At 41.6% G+C, this 17,751-nt stretch overlaps 4 protein-coding genes across 17 annotated transcripts in view; 2 read left to right on the forward strand and 2 right to left on the reverse strand.

Moving 5' to 3' along the window:
• The window catches only part of SENP7 (SUMO specific peptidase 7), a 47,514-nt gene extending 40,671 nt beyond the window's left edge, over positions 1–6,843 (reverse strand). For 2 of the 4 annotated variants that reach the window (XM_075766891.1, XM_075766886.1), the window contains exons 1-4: positions 6,729–6,825; positions 5,273–5,319; positions 2,645–2,752; positions 260–354 (exon numbers count right to left, since the gene is read on the reverse strand). In XM_075766891.1, the coding sequence (XP_075623006.1) occupies positions 260–354; positions 2,645–2,752; positions 5,273–5,308 (239 nt within the window). In that variant the 5' untranslated portion in view covers positions 5,309–5,319; positions 6,729–6,825. Of the gene's footprint in view, positions 1–259; positions 355–2,644; positions 2,753–5,272; positions 5,320–6,728 lie in introns of all 4 variants that reach the window. The other 2 variants (XM_075766905.1, XM_075766900.1) reach the window with 2 other exon arrangements.
• A 936-nt stretch (positions 6,844–7,779) lies between these two features.
• LOC104632005 (putative protein ARB2BP) lies at positions 7,780–10,567 on the forward strand. The gene is given in 3 exon segments (XM_010297738.2): positions 7,780–7,864; positions 7,923–7,996; positions 9,052–10,567. Coding segments are annotated over 3 exon segments (1,221 nt in total). The 3' UTR covers positions 10,114–10,567.
• Positions 10,568–11,418: 851 nt separating this feature from the next.
• On the reverse strand, positions 11,419–13,332 carry TXNL4B (thioredoxin like 4B). 3 transcript variants are annotated; one of them, XM_075767022.1, is made up of 4 exons: positions 13,228–13,332; positions 12,726–12,891; positions 12,232–12,383; positions 11,419–11,789 (listed from the first exon to the last, which is right to left on the reverse strand). In XM_075767022.1, exons 2-4 carry the CDS (start codon positions 12,855–12,857, stop codon positions 11,624–11,626), a joined length of 450 nt encoding a protein of 149 aa, XP_075623137.1. In that variant the 5' UTR covers positions 12,858–12,891; positions 13,228–13,332; the 3' UTR covers positions 11,419–11,623. The 3 variants fall into 3 exon arrangements, with proteins under 3 accessions (XP_075623137.1, XP_075623130.1, XP_075623146.1); XM_075767015.1 differs by having other exon boundaries at positions 13,136–13,275; XM_075767031.1 differs by lacking the exon at positions 13,228–13,332 and adding an exon at positions 12,973–13,060.
• Positions 13,219–17,589, forward strand: TRMT10C (tRNA methyltransferase 10C, mitochondrial RNase P subunit). Of its 9 annotated transcripts, XM_075766926.1 has the most exons (4): positions 13,365–13,514; positions 14,118–14,188; positions 14,810–15,366; positions 15,738–17,284. In XM_075766926.1, the coding sequence occupies exon 4, from the start codon at positions 15,763–15,765 to the stop codon at positions 17,008–17,010; it is 1,248 nt and encodes a 415-aa protein (XP_075623041.1). In that variant the 5' UTR covers positions 13,365–13,514; positions 14,118–14,188; positions 14,810–15,366; positions 15,738–15,762; the 3' UTR covers positions 17,011–17,284. The 9 variants fall into 9 exon arrangements, with proteins under 9 accessions (XP_075623099.1, XP_075623059.1, XP_075623121.1 ...); XM_075766944.1 differs by lacking the exons at positions 13,365–13,514; positions 14,810–15,366 and adding an exon at positions 13,240–13,358; XM_075767006.1 differs by lacking the exon at positions 14,810–15,366 and having other exon boundaries at positions 13,352–13,482; positions 15,738–17,589.
• The last annotated feature ends 162 nt before the right edge of the window (positions 17,590–17,751 follow it).

Consider the following 17,751-nt stretch of genomic DNA (forward strand, 5'->3'; position numbering starts at 1 on the left):
TAGTAAGTGTTGATTCCCATTCTGATGTCACAGTCTTGTGTTGTGTTAAAACAAAGAAAGAGTTACAATTGCTTCATAATTCCCAAAGCCCTTAAATCACTTGAAACATGATTCTCTAGAGGTGAGCTACTTCACAGCTTGAAAGTCATCTCTGCATGACAAATAATTAGCTAGAGACCAGAGATACTTGTCTTCAAGAAAGATTATGAAACTCTGCATATACAAACAGAGAAGAGGTAATTTTGAGATGACTTCTTACCCAACTGATCCTTCATCATTAGAGCTGTGTCTGTCACAGACCTTTTGCCTTTTTCCTTTTGTGGAAGGCGCTCTGTTGTTGGCACTTAATTTCCACTGAAATAAAACAAACAAAATAGGCAGATTTCAATAGAAGTAACTATGCCATAATGGGTATTACACTAAAAAAGGAAACAATGCCAGACATTGAAACAATGCAACTGATCAAACCAAGCAGAGCCACAGAGTACACAAAACAATTTTGCAAAGAACTAATCTGCCTAATTTAAAGCACCCATGTACCACCTGATCTTGAGTGGAATTTTTTTCTCCTAAAGAAGTGTGACAATACAGGACAATTCAATTATCTCCCTATTTAATGGAGGACTATCCCAAACAGAGACTTAAATATCAGGCCTGTTTTACATAATGTCTACTTTATTTAACTGCATGCATTTAACCAAATTACATTCCACTCAAAGATATAAAATTCTGAGATGAAAGAAGAATTTGATGGTTTGGTATTCAGGTAGCAAACCCCAAAACAGCAAGACTTCATTCTTCCAAATTTTCTTACCTTACCAAAATGCACTTTTATTTTCAAATTAAATAAATGAAGCCCCACCAAAACATGTAATTCTAGAAATCCATCTCCCTCTGCCACTACCTCCTCCTAATCTCTCCTCACTTTTTCTTTTTATGTAAAAGATAATAAACCAAATAGATGTTTGATAATTATGCCAGTCAGGCTGAAAACAAACAAACTTATCTTCATTTCTGTTTAAGTGTGGAGTGAAAAGGCATCTGAAAAATTCATACCCATGCATATTGTATACTTTAGTGAAGTCTGAATTTGCACCCCAAGTCAATCTTTTCCCTGCCATAGAGGTCAATTCTGTAATGGAAAATACCCTCATTTTTAAAAAAGCTGGCAGCAAGAAACTGCCTTGAAGGTGCTCTCTCCTCCTCAAACATCATCCAGTTCACCTCATAGCACTGGTCTTCAGGCATGTTAGATACCTATATGCCCACATCTCTGAAAGCTGCACAAATTTCTCAAACATGGAACAAACTCTGGCAACACTAAATACAACCTGGACAGACCTTTGTATGGATAAAACAGTAACATTTCTTTTAATTATGATACCTTATAAGCAATCTTTTCTTTTAAAGTAAAATATAAAGACTAGTCAGTGTTTAAAACATACAAAACCCTCTACCACATGGAAAAGTCTGAAATATATAGACAAAGGTAAGAAAAATAAGAAATGGAAAATTAGACAATATACAGGAAATAACAAGGAATAAAAAAATGTTTTTCAATTCACCCAGTCTAATCATTGTTTTTATAGAGGCAGAGAGAAAGACAGGAAGAATTCCATACAAGCCCTGTCTGGCTCTGCCTAAAAGACTGCTGCTTGTAACCACAGGAGACATTACTTCTGACTTCAAAACCTGACTGTAACTGAATGCTCTGCTCACATTAAGTATTAACAGTATAGAACACAACCACACAGTGAGTTTGTATTGCAGCGTGCTCAAATGACCAGGCCTACCAAGAGACCTGGGTCACATTATCACCACTACTGTAAGTCAAAAAAAAAAAGTTTCTAACTTCCCCTCACTAGGTTTTTAAAACTCCTCTGTGGGGGAGCCTCTTTGTCTAGCCCTGTGATTCTGAAATCACTAAAACCAGCAACAAACTTTCAATGCTGAGCTGAAGGAGTTAAGACTAGCAAAATACGTTTCCAAAACTTGGTGTTTTAAAAATGCTTACTGAATTTGGAACAGATTTATAGAAGCAAATAGTTGCTTCTGTATACAACTGAGATGATCAAGACAGTCATTTATGATAAATGCCATATGAGTACTCTTACAATCTTTTGGTCTTAATACTGAAATCAGTTATTTCTGTATTAGCACCTAAAATTCTGTCAGAAGTCATACAGTACTTAATATATTCTCTTAAAGCTTAAGCTCTTGGATATAATTGAACTAATGGACTAATTGAAAACTCAATGTAAAAATTATTTCCAAGTCATAACAAAAAGTTTAGTAAGTGGCCTGAATATAAAACTTCATGAATCAGAAGATAATTAACTAAAAATAATACTATATTTGCATTTAAATTAAATTATTTTCAAGATAATGTCAAACTACACCTGAACACCAACTTTGCTCTTAAATTATTTAGACTGGCAACATAGCATTGAGATTTCCATTTCTGTAACTGTATGCTTGCAGGTAGATTTCAGACCTACACACTCATTTCTTTCCAAGACAATCTGAGCCAGATATTGGTCACAAGGCAGCACTCAGTACTGAAAAAATCCAGCCTCCAAAACAGAATCAAAACCCCACGTAACATTCTCCTACGCACTTTACATTCCGAACAACTTCTCTTTACCTCTTTTAAAGGGTAGTCCCAATGGTGGGAGCCTGGGAGCCTTGCCAAAGGGGACTGAACTTGGACATCCTCTGACTTGGTGTTTGTTTTCTTCTTTGGTATATGAAACTGAAAATAGATTATGTTACACACATGATAAAACTAAATGATCCACCCATGCTGTGAGCTGACATACTGCCACTTACAAAGTTTTCTTAACTGCCAGACAAAATAAAGTTGCAAGGGAAGCACTGACCTGTGACCTTAATTTAAATGCATTCCTCACTGATGCTTGATCCTAATTCATGTGTCATACCACATATGAACTGTCTCAAAAAGCAAGGAAAAGCTCTATTTCATCAACCTTACAACAACTTCAAACGTGTACCCAAAAGTGAGAACCAATCTAATGGCACTTAGTTTTCGTATTTCCCTGCAATTTGTTTATACCCTAGTTTAATTATCCCCTTTTACAGAATGATAAAGGGAAAACAAAACAGCTGAGTGTCATGATGAATGCCACACCAGGTTTGCTCTCTCTCAAAAAAAAAATCAGGATTAAGAGCAATTATATCTTAGAATAGTAAGTATTTTGGTATGATAATTTAGCATCAATACGCTAGAATGTACTGAAAGTGGTATCAGCTATTGTCTTTGCCAACCTTTGCAAAAGTGGAACCAGCATTTCAAAAGTAATCATTGAAAGATAAAGCAGTTAGTAATTCATAGAAATCTGCCAATTCAGAAAACTATGTAGGAAATAATGTTTATTCATTGAAATTCAAACCAAAAATGGTCAAACTAAACTCCTACCAGTTCACCAAGACAAGGAAAGAGGGTGACATGCCCTATCAGTTAATTAAACCAGTTAAAATAATATCAACTGAAAGAATTAAAGCGCAAGTCTTGGCATTTCTCCAGGTATCCCGAGAAGCAAAAGCTTACACAGCAAATATGGCCAGATTAGAATACAGAGAGAGAACGCAACATTTACATCATTCAGACAACTGAGCCTATCTCATCCAGGACAAATCCAAAGCTACTCCATATGATGGCTACTGTCAAGTGCATTATGAACTTAATTTGCAAGCTGCTAGATGCCCTACCTTGTAGCATGAAGTTACAAGCAAGGACTTTAGAACAGCAATGCTAACAATAATTAACACAGAAACTGCATTCATTAGCTCTGTAGGTAGTCCTTCAGACAGACCACAACTGAAGTATACTATAACATAATAAGATAATCCTTCAATTCTTCCTTCTGAATTGTGAGTGCTCTTATTCCTTCTCTACATTTCTTTGAAACAAAGATCTATTTTTTTAGCAATTAGACTTGAATTTCTATACAGTACCTCAAACTGCTTTTGCTGGTCAAACACTGTAATAACAAATATGCCTTTAATAACATATTCCTCAAGTTATAAAGGATGTAAGTGTTACACACAGGCAACAACTTCTGATATAAGTACTTCCCTTATCTTTCAATCAACATTTAAGGATTGAACTAAACATTTTCTTATTCAAGAACATCTGCAATTAGATTGATTTTTTTAAACTTCTTTTTGAGAAGTGGCCTACAAACACAGTTTATCAGTCAAAAGGAATTTTTCTGATCTGCACCTTAATGGCCAGGTACAAATTTCTTATTTCAGAACTCCACCTGCTGCCTGACCAGTGGCTTCTGTTATGAGCTTCCTAGGAACACATATTCATCTAAAATTTAAATATGCATTTAGAGTTACAGAGGTTCAGATAAACTCTGTAATAATGTAACAGATAACATTGAGAACAGGTAAAGTCAGACTCAGAAAACAGAAAGATGGACAGACAGAAAGGGATAAAAAGCACAAGATACTTTCATCAGCAAAGTTTCCACCTCACAGTACAATAACTTCCCAATGCTTGCATTCATTAAGATGATATTGGTTTCTAGTGCCCACAGTCAACTCACAGAACAAGCACAAATTCAAGAGGTAACCAACAGGAGCCCATCTCTACAGTGCAATCTATGTAGTTGCCTCAGCTTTTCCCTAATAGCGGCTAACTCAACACATACACGTGCATACGCACTTAGCGGAATTCTCATCTAAACGAGCAGTACTTTTCTGAAGGTTCCCACCTGTAGAAGCAACTGTCAGAGAAAGTGCATAAACAAGGTGCTGGAAACACCTTATTTGAAAACACTAGGCAGTCCAGATGTTACCAGATCAAACCAGCTGCTGTGGCTACAATTTGTTTTCACCAGTACTTCCATTGCTAGAAATTACTATTAATAGGGATAATTTAGAAGAAATAAACACTAGCATAAGTAGTTTCTGAACACATCTCTGCAGATAACTATGCAGTTACACAGTGCTCCACTTACTTCAGCTTTACTCTTAACATTTTAGACGTTAACTTAGATCTTAACATATCCTTGAAAACACGCTGTTTATGTAAAATTAAATAAGCCTATCATGTATTAATACACATTCAACAGCAGACATTACTATTGACTGCTATCTGAATAAACTGTTTCTCAGGAAAGAGTGCTCCAACATAGAAAAAGGTGGACCACTGGAGAACAAATGTGGTTGTGCAAATACATCAGAACACCCTAGGATACCCACAACCTCAAAATAAATTGTTGCGTATTGTAGGAAGACTTACACTGCCATGACTTGAAGATGATGTTCTTCCTTCCATTATTTTCTCTGCTGAAAAAAAGATACAACATAAGCTTAGCAATTTGGATGCTATTTATTCAGAGGGAAGCAAAACCACTGCAGTAGGTACTGAATAAGAAAATAATTTTTGAGCAAGCCAGCACAAAGAAAACACATTCATTGCATTGTTTGGCTTGGAAGGGACCTTTAAAGATCATCTAATCCAACATCCCCTGCCATGGGCAGGGACACCCTCCACTAGACCAGGTTGCTCAAAGCTCCATCCAATCTGGCCTTGAACAATTCTAGGGATGGGGCAGCCACAGCTTCTCTGAGCACTCTGTTCCTTACCACCCTCACCATAAAGAATTTCTTCCTTATATCCAACCTAATCTTTCAGTTTAAAAGAATTGCCCCTTGTTCTGTCACTACAGGCCTTGGCAAAAAGTCATTGACAGCCACATTACAAGACAGATGTATGCTTGTGCACCTTGCTGGACAGAACTGTTAACAAAGTTTTCACTAGAATTTATCCTTAGTGATGGCATTTACTGCATAACTGCACCCCCTTGCAAGCAGCAACTAATAAGCAATTCAGGCTCTGATTATAAAGTGAAAAAAGGAGTCACAGAAGACATCTGTAAGACTACAAGATCTTTAAGAATAAATAAAATTCAAGGATTCCTGTTAGCAGATAAACTTCTTCCTCAGTGGAAGAACACAGCTTCAGAGCTTCCAGCATTCAAATGGGTTTATTCTCTCTATAAATACTCTGTATGAGTCTGGTGTCAGACCTTCAAACCTTACAGCTAGTTTGAAGTCTCTCAAGAAGACCTTTAAGTTCATGCACTTTCATTTAGCTCGCCAGTGTTTCAACTTACAGCCCCAGTCCCCTGGTGTGGGGAACGGCAACATCTATAGGAAAGCCGAACTACTGTCTATTCCGGCGGCTGCCCAGTGGAAAAGCTGACAGACGACGGCCTTTTGACAACTCTGGGGGGAAAGAGCGGCACCTCCCAGGGGTGGCACCGCATAAGCCCGCCCCTGCCACGCCGGTGACCGCTGCCAAGCAGGGCGGCGGGGCAGAGCGGGGTCACCCCGCACCCCCAGCTCCTAACCCAGCCGCCAGCTCCTCTCGCTAGGAAGGGAACGGGCTTCTCACTGACAAACAGACAAGTTCCGAGGGTCAGCAATTCCGCATTCCCAAACTCTCGTTAGCCTCCTCATAACGGAGCAACAACGCCGCTGACACCAGCTCTCCCTCCCCCGGTGTCCGGCCGCTCATCCATCCTCCCCTACCGGCTTCACTCTTCACGATAGATACTCCATCCAGCGCAGAACAGACAACGACTACACGGAACCCACGGGGGCACTGTCAGCCAGCTTTATCTCAGCTTGACCCCCGCCTTCAGCGGCTAAAAGGCGGGGAAGCGAGGGGGGAACAAACGGTACCCCACAACACTCACCGCCACAGCTGCGCTGCCGTTGTTGTTTACCGAGGCCCCACCGCCGCCCTGCGCGGCTTCCCCAGGTACTTCCGGGATTGGCACCGCCTCTGCCCGGCCCGAGAGGGCCGCCCGCGCCGCGCCCCGCCCCGCCCCGCAACGGCGGTAACCGTCTCTCCGCCCTCTCCCCCTCCCTCTCCCCCTCCCCCTCTCTCTCCCTCTCCCCCTCCCCCTCTCTCTCTCTCCTCAGCCCCACCGCCGTGTACCCGCGGGCTCCCCCTCCCCAACCGCGTACTGCCTGCGCGAGCGTTAACCCCCCTAAATCGGCCCCTCCGGATTTTAACTTCCTTGCGATTAGCCTCATACTGAACCGCTGAGGGAAAAAAACGTAAATGGTGTAGAGCAAATGATAGTGTCACAGGTGTGACAGGTTACAGGTTGCGCAGCTGCGCCTGACAAACTGACGAGTAGAAACAAAATTGGTAGTTCTGCGAACGCACTAAAATATAGTTAAAGGAAGCACAGGCTAGCAAATGTCAAGAAAACGGGAGAAATATTAAAATTTGTAGAAGGAATCAAGAAAACCTCGGCATTTAAGTACCACAGAACCCAACCGAACCGGGTTTAAATTGTACCCGGCTACGGGCATTTTCCTCGCTGAGCTGAGCCCTCGCCTCAGTCAGCGCCCAGAGGATGGGTTAAACCCCCGCCCCCCGCGGCGGGCAGCTCACAGGTACAGCGCCCTGCTGCCGAGGCCGGAGGGAGCTTGGGCCGCCCGGCGCCCTCACAGCCCCCGCCGTCGCCGCGGTTGTCAGCCGGTGGCCTCGGGAAATCTCCCGCAGCCGAGTGGAGACAAAGATTCGGTTGTTGTTGGTTTTCGGGGTTTTGCTCTTCAGGGCAGCTTCAGAATTGTAAGCTTTGTGTGTAGCTTTTCTGTTTTGTCCTCTTGTAGTGCCTTTATATCAAGTAATGGGAAGCTGTGCAACACTAGTTGTGGCAACTTTTTAGCTTCACACTGAAGATGCTTAGCTTTAACTTATGGTTAGTTGTAAATTACAACCATGAGATGTTGGCTTGTAACTTGAAACTATCAAACATTTTAGTTGGCCCTAACTATCAGCAACTGATCTACTTTATAGATACGCCCCAGAGTAAAGTACATAAAGTAATGAAACCTGAACTAAGATGGATTTATTTTCTTTCATGCAGAGAAATTGTCTACAGTCCCAGAGTGAAAAAGATTTGCAACTATGATGATGACAGATTTTACAGGAGAGCATATGGTAATGTTGGGCTTTATTAAAAGAAACTGGTTTTAAATGGAAAATCTCATAAAGAGAAATGCTTATACTGTAGTAGTGTTTCAAATATGCCACCTGCTGCAATGAACTCAGCTAGTGTTTACAGCTGAAGAATCTTACAATCCAAACAGAAAAGCAGGAGGAAGGGAAAGAGGAATTTCCCCCTTCTCCCTCCAACAGTAACTTTTAAAAATCAAAATAACAATTGTAAAGGCTTCCAGAATAAACACCCTTGTAGAGTGAGCTTTAACAGAGAATGTGATTTTCTGTGTTCTGAAAACCTCCGTTAGTTCAGCAAGAAGAACTTAAAGGTATACAGTAGCTTGTACCAATGTATTTGCCAAATATAACTTCATTTTAACCATTTGCCAAAACAAAATTACTGTGTTAAGATGGTAAATTCATTTTAAAATACTAATAATTGTGGGAATTTAATGCTTGCAAATCTCTGTTGTTAGGACAAGAATCCTATAAAAGCAGACTTCTAACCACACCAAAGATTACCCCCATATTTACCGTTCTACAGTCAGTGACAGTCAGTAGTAGACTGAAGAGTTATTAAGAAAATAGAAGGTTATGATAAGTTTAATTTTTCAGTTGCATGGAAGCCACTTCCTGGGATAATTCTTATCAGTTGATCAGTCACAATCAGTTGAAAAATGATCTTAGCTGAAACTGGAGGCCTCAATCTAATCTCATGAAAGTTTGCTGCATGGACTTTCTTTTCTCCTGTTCCTGGGTCACAGTGGCTAGCTTATTCTGTCATCCATTCCACAATTTCCATGTGGCAAGTGCTTGTAAGGATGGACGAATAACTGGAGATACTATGATTAGTGTAGTGCTGTTGGAATTTAGCAACTGAAATCTGTGAGAGGCTTTACAAGCAGCTGGTTTACTACAAACCACCAAGAGATAGTCTGTATCAAGGAGTACTTTGTAACCACTTTTAAAACTGAATTCTAATACAATAGGCTTTCTTTATGTAGGTGTTGTATGGAGGTCTATCACTGTATTTAAATAATCTTCTTAATTTGTAGTGGTTACAAATAGAGCATGAACTAAGCTTGAGGAAACTAATAGAGGGTTCAGAGTATCAAGAGCAACTGAAGTACGACTTCAATACAAAAGGGGAACTGAGGCATCTGGATACAAATGAGTCCTTTGTTTTCAACTATTTCAAGAATGCACACGAGCAGAATCATAAACGCTATCAAGTTTTGGGACATTTGATTACCCAATATGTTTATGAGCTCCTGGAAAGAGTCTGCATGCTGCAGAAAGTTTATATTCCTACTGATGCTACAGAGGATGAACCAAGAAGTTTCTTTTTCATGAGTGAGAATGCACTAAAGAGTTCCTCTAGCCTAATTGTCCTTCTTCAAGACCGTGGAGTTTTTCGTGCTGGACAGTGGGGGCAAAGGACGATTGTCAGCGAGGGCCTGGGCCATGGAACACAAATACCATTCATCAAAATGGCCCTTCAGAGCCACGGGGGAGTGATAGTACTGAATCCCAATGACAACTTTGTTGATCTGAAGACTGAAAAGGAGAGGTTAAGCTTTTATACTGGGGAAGAAGCACTGACTTCTCCGCAGTCTGTCTGGTGGATCCCCAAGAGGAGCAGCAGCAGCCCCGAGGAGCATACCATGTATGTATGGGATCATTTCATTTCAAAGAGCGCAGCCAAGAACGTGGCCTTCATTGCCCATGGCTACGGTGGCTTGGTGTTCGTTGATCTGCTGGTGCAGAGAAAATGGGAGGTAACAAATAAAGTGTACGCTGTGGCATTCATCGACTCCACGCACAACACACAGCACCAGGCTAGAAGCGATCCGCAAATACAAGAATGGATACAGAAACGCTGCCGTGAATGGGTGTCAAACAGTAAGCCTCTAGATAAAGCTGTGGGTTCTCCCATGAGAGTGAATTGTCCTACTGTCTCTGCTGGAACAGAGAAGTACAGTTTAGCACCCTCCTGCTGCTTACGTGCCATCTGTAAGTACCTGAAGAGCACACTGAAAGCCAAGACCACAACAGCCTTTAGGCATTCCCCTGTTGCAACCAGAAGCAGCACAAGTAAGAAGAGAGGCAATAAATAAAGGAATACTGATTCGGTCTTGATAGTGGTCTCTTCCTTTCATAACTGCCCCTGCACCTTTCAGTCATCTAAGGACCTTCCTCTCACTGTGGAGCAACTTACAGTTCTAAGTTTGAAGCTAGTCTGTTTGTTTTTGAGAAACAGACAAATACAAGTTAACTATTAGGAAAGAAGTACACTGTCGAAAGCTTTAAGCCACAACCCTTCAGCTATCTGTGAAATTTAAAGTTGCACAAAATAAAGATGTTAAGGTGTATCAACTCTCATCTGTATAATTTTTTAAATAAGCATTCTGCAGTTATGGCTCTATAATCAGATTAAACTATCAGGAAAACAATCACTTAAGTGCATAGCTTTCATTAAAAGGACAAATCTGGAATACAAAAAGCATGTAAGGGATCTATTTCCTCCTCACTATATACCACATAGTGTTTAAAATCTTTCAAGAGCTGGAACATCTACCTTCCCCCTTGAAACGTTTACTGTTCAGTTGAACAATACTTCAGGGAATACATACTACCACCTTCCCTCCAGTCAAAGAGGGTATGCCCCAAACATGATGCAGTGAGCTAAAGTAGTTTCCATTTTAAAGCCAACTAAACTGTGAGATTACTGGGCATGAGCTGCTATATAAATACAAATACTCTAGGAACCTGCAATTACCAAACTGATGCAAAAGAATGATGTTGCTGTTTTCTCTCAGCTGTTTAATTTTAGACAGAGGTGGGAGAGACAATTTTTAAATGTCTGTACTCAAGGTTTGCAATTTATACAAGCAGAAGGTCAAATAACCTTTAATAAACAAAATGGTTATTCTGAATTTCCAGTCTAATCATGTGAGAATTAAAAGTTCTTAGTGGCTGCAAATGACCTTTGGGGATGACAAAACCTTGTCCTACACCTTCAGTTCTCATCTCAGTCAAAAAAATTGTTGAACAGTAAAACTGGGTACCAGAGAAAATTTCACTTTTGTGTTTGTATCCATTTCGGATTTCAGTCATCTCTAATACTGTTTGAAAAAACTTTTTTCCTGTTACCCAGTAATGGGCAAAAGTGTAAAATTCCATTGGAAAGGCACGATCAGTTCAATGCTCTTGAGAGTAAGCATAGCTTTTTATATAGAGATAGGTTTATTGTTATTACAGCTGAATGAAAGTGGTACTAAATAGTCAATTAATAGACTATATGGTGCTTTAGTTCACTTCAGAAAGTTGCACTAGAGATGCCATCATTGAGGATGCATACAACCTGCCTGTTTTGTAAGTGCAGGTCAGTATGCAACTCAAAGAAGAGTCACTTGCGTGAATTGTACGCATGAAAATGTAGCTTTATTTATAAGAGAAGTACAAGGTGACAGAATGTCTGTCTTTAGAAGGAGACCAATATGATCCTTCAACATAAATTCTCAAACTGTCCCATGGTGTTAGAGGTGGTTAAAAATACTTAAAAAAAAAAAAGGCATCTAGAACATTGGACATTGGCCATTTCTGTAATTATCTCAGGTCAACCCATTAAATTCCTTGGTAGAGAAGGTCGTATTTAGGAATGTTATTGGGATCAATAGGACTTCTCACAATGAGCTTTCCACGCATTGCTCCACGGTAAATCACTTCAATCAGATCTATAAAGTCTTGCTTTGTTTTGAAGCTTCCTACAAATTTGGTATGATCTGGTGACCTAAATATAAGATAAAGGTAGAATTGTAATGTTAAAGTGCTCAAAGCACAAACACATAAAGACAAGAAAAGATGTGCAATGACATTATGGGTTCTCATTTGGTCATTCTGAAAAAATGAACTGCACTGGTAACAGCATAACTGAGTCAGGAATATGCTGTGACCTCCAAAGTTCAAAAAGGCGTAGTGTCATGTCTAAGACTTCAACCATACTATTTTTTGCAGAGTCAGGCATGTTTCACCTGACACCTACTTACTGCATCAGAGCATATTTCAAAATACTTCTTAATTTTACGTCCTTCTGGCTTCCTACAGAGTTCTCCATGCAGATGCTGGTAACAACATTATAGTTTTCAAACGTTACTTCCCCCAGACATGGTAACATAGAGAAAGACTGATAATTCTTACAGAAATTATAGATAATGCCAGGTAGGATGACATACCCATAATCAACCTTCATGTGTTGTCCATTGAAGAAAAATACCGTAGAGGGAATATAACTGATGTCAAAATACTGGGTGTACACTGGAACCTTGTTCACATCCACTAGGTAAATGACTGCCATTTTACTTAGGTCATGAGCTGTCTTTGCAAGCTGAAAAGAGTGAGAAATATGGATGATAAATGGATTGAGACACAAGAGGAAAAAAGGTGGCAAACTTTATAAAGCTCATTTCCCTTATGTCTTACCGGTTTAGGCAGGGCAAAAATATAATGTTTTATCTACTTCAAGCACTTTGTACACCCACTACAATAACATAAACATTTGCTTAATTTTCAAACTGTTTTATGAATATAGTATTATTTCATTTTACATTTAATTGTCACCAAAGTTTTCATGAGACATCATATTATCCAAAGGCAACATATGACATGCAACATGTATAGGAGTAGAGTTTAATAGAAAAAAAAAAAAGAAAAAAAAAATTGCTCTTACAATATCATCGAGCTGCAGACAAACAGCATCGTTATCTCTTCCAAATCGGAGAACCAAAACCTTCTCGGCCACGCTTTTTATTGCCTGATCCACTTCCCTCTTACAGGTCAGTTTGGGCAGCAGAAAACTCATCCCGACAGACCACGGCTTCCACTACAATCCCTACCTGACAGTTAGGAAAAAAAAACCCTGCGTCAAAAAGCAGCGAAACTTCTCCATGCTATTAAAAAAAAGAGAGAGAAATCACCCACCACCACACCGGGCTGACAAACCCCTCAGGCTCCAGCGCCTGCCTCACGCCCCAGCCCAGCACGGCGGCAGGGCCCAGGCGCAACCGCCCCCCGTCACCCGTAATGGCCCTCCCCCCCGCGCAGGGCCTCGGTCCGCACAGGGCAGCGGCAGGACCTCACCGACAGCCCGCCTCAGGGCCCGGAGGCTCCCCGCGGGGCCCCGGAGCAGACCGCCGCCACGGCCTGGGCTTGCCCCGAGGGGATCACCGTACCCCGCAAGGCCCTGCGGTGTCGGGAGAAGAGGGAGACGGAACCTTTGCCGTGCAGCCGCGGCACCCAGGGGACAGCCAACGAGCGCGGCGCCGCACCCCTCCCTGCGCATGCGCAGGCCGCTCCCTCTGAGGTGAGCTCGGGGTGGCGGCCGCGTTGGTGCTGCCGTGGGGCAGTTCTTAGCTGCGTCCATCGCCCACAGGTGTCTGCTTGCCTGCCTTCCCGCCTTCCCCCTTCCCGGGTGGGATGAAACGGAGGTCAGGCGGGCTGGAGCGCGGCCGGAGCTCGGGCAAGTGTGGGCAGAGCCGCTGGAGAGGGAGGCCTCTCCCGCCCCGTGTTTCCCGCCGTTGGGGGCTACGGGCGAGAGACTCGCCCGCGGGCCTGGGGCGCCTGAGCTGTCCCGTCATGCTCCCTTCCTCGTCCCGCCGGTGGCTCCCGGTCACCTTGGGAGCCCTCTTTCGCCTCCCTGCCGTGCTGCTCAGCCCGGCTTTCCTCGGCGGGCGCGGGTCGGGCCTGCGGCGCGGTGCTCCAGAGGCCGCGCTGCCCCGCCGGTCCCCGCCGCAGCACTGGGGAGCGAGGCGCGCTGGTATTCCCGGGAGGGCTGTGGGGCACAGCGCGGTGATTTGAGGTTTTACCTAGCTTGTCGCGGCTCGGTTCAGTTGTGGGCTGCTTTAAAAGTTGTTAAGGAGCGCGTAGTCCCGGTGTCTCGGGAGGAGCCGCATGGCTGCTTGCCCTGGTCTGGTGCGCCCCCCCACCCCCGCACGGCCTTTCGGCCCGCATCGCTGCATAGAGGTCAGGCCTGCGGGCAGCCGTGTGTAGGCTTCTGTGCTGGGGGAAGGAACGACTGATTCGGTCTCTGAAATATCAGTGAAGGGCTTTTCTGTTCCTTTAGGTTCTTCAAAGAGACCTAGAGTAATTCTTGCAGTAATGACGTGGTAGAGTGCATGTTGGACACATTGAGAGGTAATTTGGTTTTTATCAGAAGCTGTCATCAAGTATTCAGATTGTGTAAATCTGCCTTTCAGCTATTGACTCAGTTGGAACTCCAGTAGTGCAAGTTAACTGAGGGGCTGATCCAGTTCTCCAAGCTGGACAACGTACTTTTTTGCTTATTACTTTTGTCAGTATCTGTACCACTTAAATGTAGAATTATGAACATCTCTGTTGTAACACTTAGGAATTTTCTCTTAACGTCACACTATTAGGTTGTGGGGGTTTTTGTTTATTTTATCTTAATAACAGAAAATGCAAGTTCAGTCACCAACTTGACCGTTACAGTATTGTAAAATGCATGCCAGTTTATGTAATGTTTCCTAATAATATGCTGCTCTTTCTGTGGCTCTTTGGGCAGGTGTATATATATAACCCCAAAAATTAGATTTAACTTGTTCTCGTGAATATCAAATTATTTTCTGGTGGTAAGATATTAGGGAGATTATGAATTTTGCTTTTAAAATTTGGAGCTAACTTTTATGTTTTGGCCAAATCATGTTTTCTCAAACACAAACTTCACTGATTTTTACTTCAGTGAGTTTGCAAAGGACAAGGAAAATACTAAACATTCTTTGTTTTTTCTTTTTGTAGACCTTTTACATTTAAATACAGATGCGTATGAAATTAACGGGACTGTGAGTTTCATGCCCTTAGCTTTATATGCCAACATCAACTTCACAGGCATTTAGCAAAAAGAAGAAAAATGGTCTTTTTCTGTACTAATTCTTCCATCTCCTCTTTATAAGATGTCCAGTGAATCGGACATGGAAGCTCATTTGGGTGGGATGCTAACTAGCTTTTTTTCCTTTCTCCACCTCCTTGTTAGCTGCTTAGCTGTCCCTGAGATCTGATAGTGCAGCTATCTGAATGCTTGGACTGCTGACAGAGCAGGAACAAGGGGCTCAGGGGACATAGGAATGCCTTCATTGGCAGTAGTTTTGGCTTAGCAAAACGATAGCATTGGTAGTTTGAGTTGTTCCAGTGACCTGCAATGTGGAAATACATAGAAGAGGAAAAACTTCAGTACTAAAGGTTGCCAATAGAGCTTTCCCAAAATATAGTGGTAAAAGCAAAAACGTGATCATCTATGATAGAGTTGCACAAGATGTTGAAGCATCCTGTCCATTTTGATGTTATAGGTAAATTAGGTATGTGTATAGAAATATTTTTGGTCCCATGCAGGGTTTTGCTTGCTTTGGTTGTGAAGGTTCTTATCTGTCATGTGATACAGGTAATTTAAATAGATCTCAGACAATACTTAAAGGTCGTTTGACCACATTTTGGATTGCAGTAAGTATAGCTGTTTTAAGCAGCAGAGCTAACCATGTCTATTCACAGCAGTGCTACATATGCTGTTTTTATTTAGAAAACAGTAGAAAAGTAATAGTGGAAACAGGAATTTCTAGTGTTCTCCAACAAGTAAGTTATTGTCTGGCAGTGTTACTAAGGATGAATATTTGTGTGTGTTTTCTTTGTGATTTCTGACAAGTTTTTTTCCACTCTAATTGGTGTTTTGCAGATAAGTGTTTGAACACAGCACAAGTATGCAGTCTGCTAATGTACTTCTGAAAAAAATTGTAAGAAGTTCTGTCCTTCCATTTGCTGCACAGCATGGGATGAAAAAGGACTTGTTTCCACTCAGTAGAACTCTGAGTTTATCACTTTGCCTGAAGGAGGACAATTCATGCAATCCCTCAGAAAAACTAGATTTAGATGCATGGAAAAAGGTAATGAAGTCTGGGTTGCAAGAAGAAGTCAGCGAGACTGTCTCTGAGCGTAAGGAGCTTTCCGCTTTGGCTGCTGCACGTGAGCTTTTGGAGATGTGGAGACTAGCTGGCAGATCGGTTCCAGAAAATATCAGTGATGAACAGCTAAAAACCTTTCTGGAATGTCCTTCCAAGTCAGCCAAAAAGAAGTATTTAAGATATTTGCATCTCAAAGAACTATACAAGAAAAATGACAAAAGAAAGATGGATGAGAAAAGGGAAAGGAGGTTGGAATCACAAGAGCAAGCTTCAAAAACTGATGAGAACAAAAGGAATTCATTTGTGTGTTTGTGGGCCAACTGTATGGATAGAGCATACAGTTGGAGGGTTGCTCAGTCTATGATCTTTGGCCAACCTCTAATATTTGACATGTCTTACGAAAAAGATATGTCCGTCCGAGAAGTTGCAAATACAGTGCGACAGATAGTGTTAAGCGAAGGCTGCAATCGAAGATCTGTGGATCCGTTCCACATCCACTTCTGTAACTTCAAAGACGACAGCCTCTATCATAAGGAATTTATCAAGCATTATAGAGAGGCATGGGGCAAATTGCTTATCACTGTGACAGACCAGTGCTACACAGATGTCTTTCCGAAAGATAAGCTTATCTATCTAACTGCTGATTCTCCCAAAGTAATGAAAACATTCGATCATGATAAAATCTATATTGTTGGGTCAATGGTTGACAGGAGCATAAAACCAGGAGTCTCTTTAGCACGGGCAAAGCGATTGGGGTTGGAGACTGCAGCCCTTCCGTTGGAGAAGTACCTGCTTTGGAATACTGGTGCTAAAAATCTCACGCTGGATCAAATGATGCAAATTTTATTAACATTGAAAGATACCGGAGACTGGAAGGCGGCTCTGGAATTTGTTCCAAAAAGGAAATATTATGGCTTTGTAAGCAAGCCTGTACATCAACTGCAAAAAACCTTAAACCTCATCAACACTCTTAAACTTGGGAAGAGACAGGAAGAAGTACAAAAGCAATTTGCCAAGAGCTACTCTAAGAAGCTAACGCAAAAGTAGAGCGACGGGGAAGAGAATGATTTATCGCAGGCAAGATGTGCCCTTGAATGCTCCAGTTTCTTGGGACTTCTAGAACTGTATTCAGCTATTTATCCCTAAAAATGCCTTGTTGGTCAAGTTTGAAAGGACTGTTGTTAGGGATTTTTAAAAAAAAATTACCTTTGTATTCCAGCTGCTTGAACTTATTCACACATTATTGAAATTATGTAAGAGAAATATGATAATCTGTTTTTAAAATTACTCTGTACAAAGAATACAAAACTGTTCAGTTGAATTGTGCTGGGACAAGGGTGATTGTAACTGAATGCAAAGGTTGCTCTTCAGAGAATGCCTCAGTGCTTTGAGTTTGCAAGGGGTGGAGGCCATCTTACTCTAACAGGTTAGGTAAGGCAAAATAGAAGAGACCTTTCCCCATTACTTCCTGAATCCTCTTTTGATGTGTAGCATGAGTTTGGGGAGTTGCATGGTTTGTTTCTGGGTGTTCTATCTGGCACGAATCGAGTCCCTGTTTGGAAGGAATAATTAAAATTTTCTTGACCCTGCCAAAACTACACTTTATGTACTTTTGTGTAAGACTTATCCCTGAGTGCCTGTTTTTTTCAGTTTGTGTAATGTAGATGTCCCAAAGTGCTGGAACTTTGATAAACAGTCCTGTTAGTAAATACTTAGAGGAGCAGAGAGCCTTTTAGTATTTCTCACAGCTGACAATGTAAAGATCAGTCCCTCTGTGGAAGCCTGTGT

Source organism: Balearica regulorum, chromosome 1, assembly GCF_011004875.1.
Source record: "Balearica regulorum gibbericeps isolate bBalReg1 chromosome 1, bBalReg1.pri, whole genome shotgun sequence".
Lineage (NCBI taxonomy): Eukaryota > Metazoa > Chordata > Aves > Gruiformes > Gruidae > Balearica > Balearica regulorum.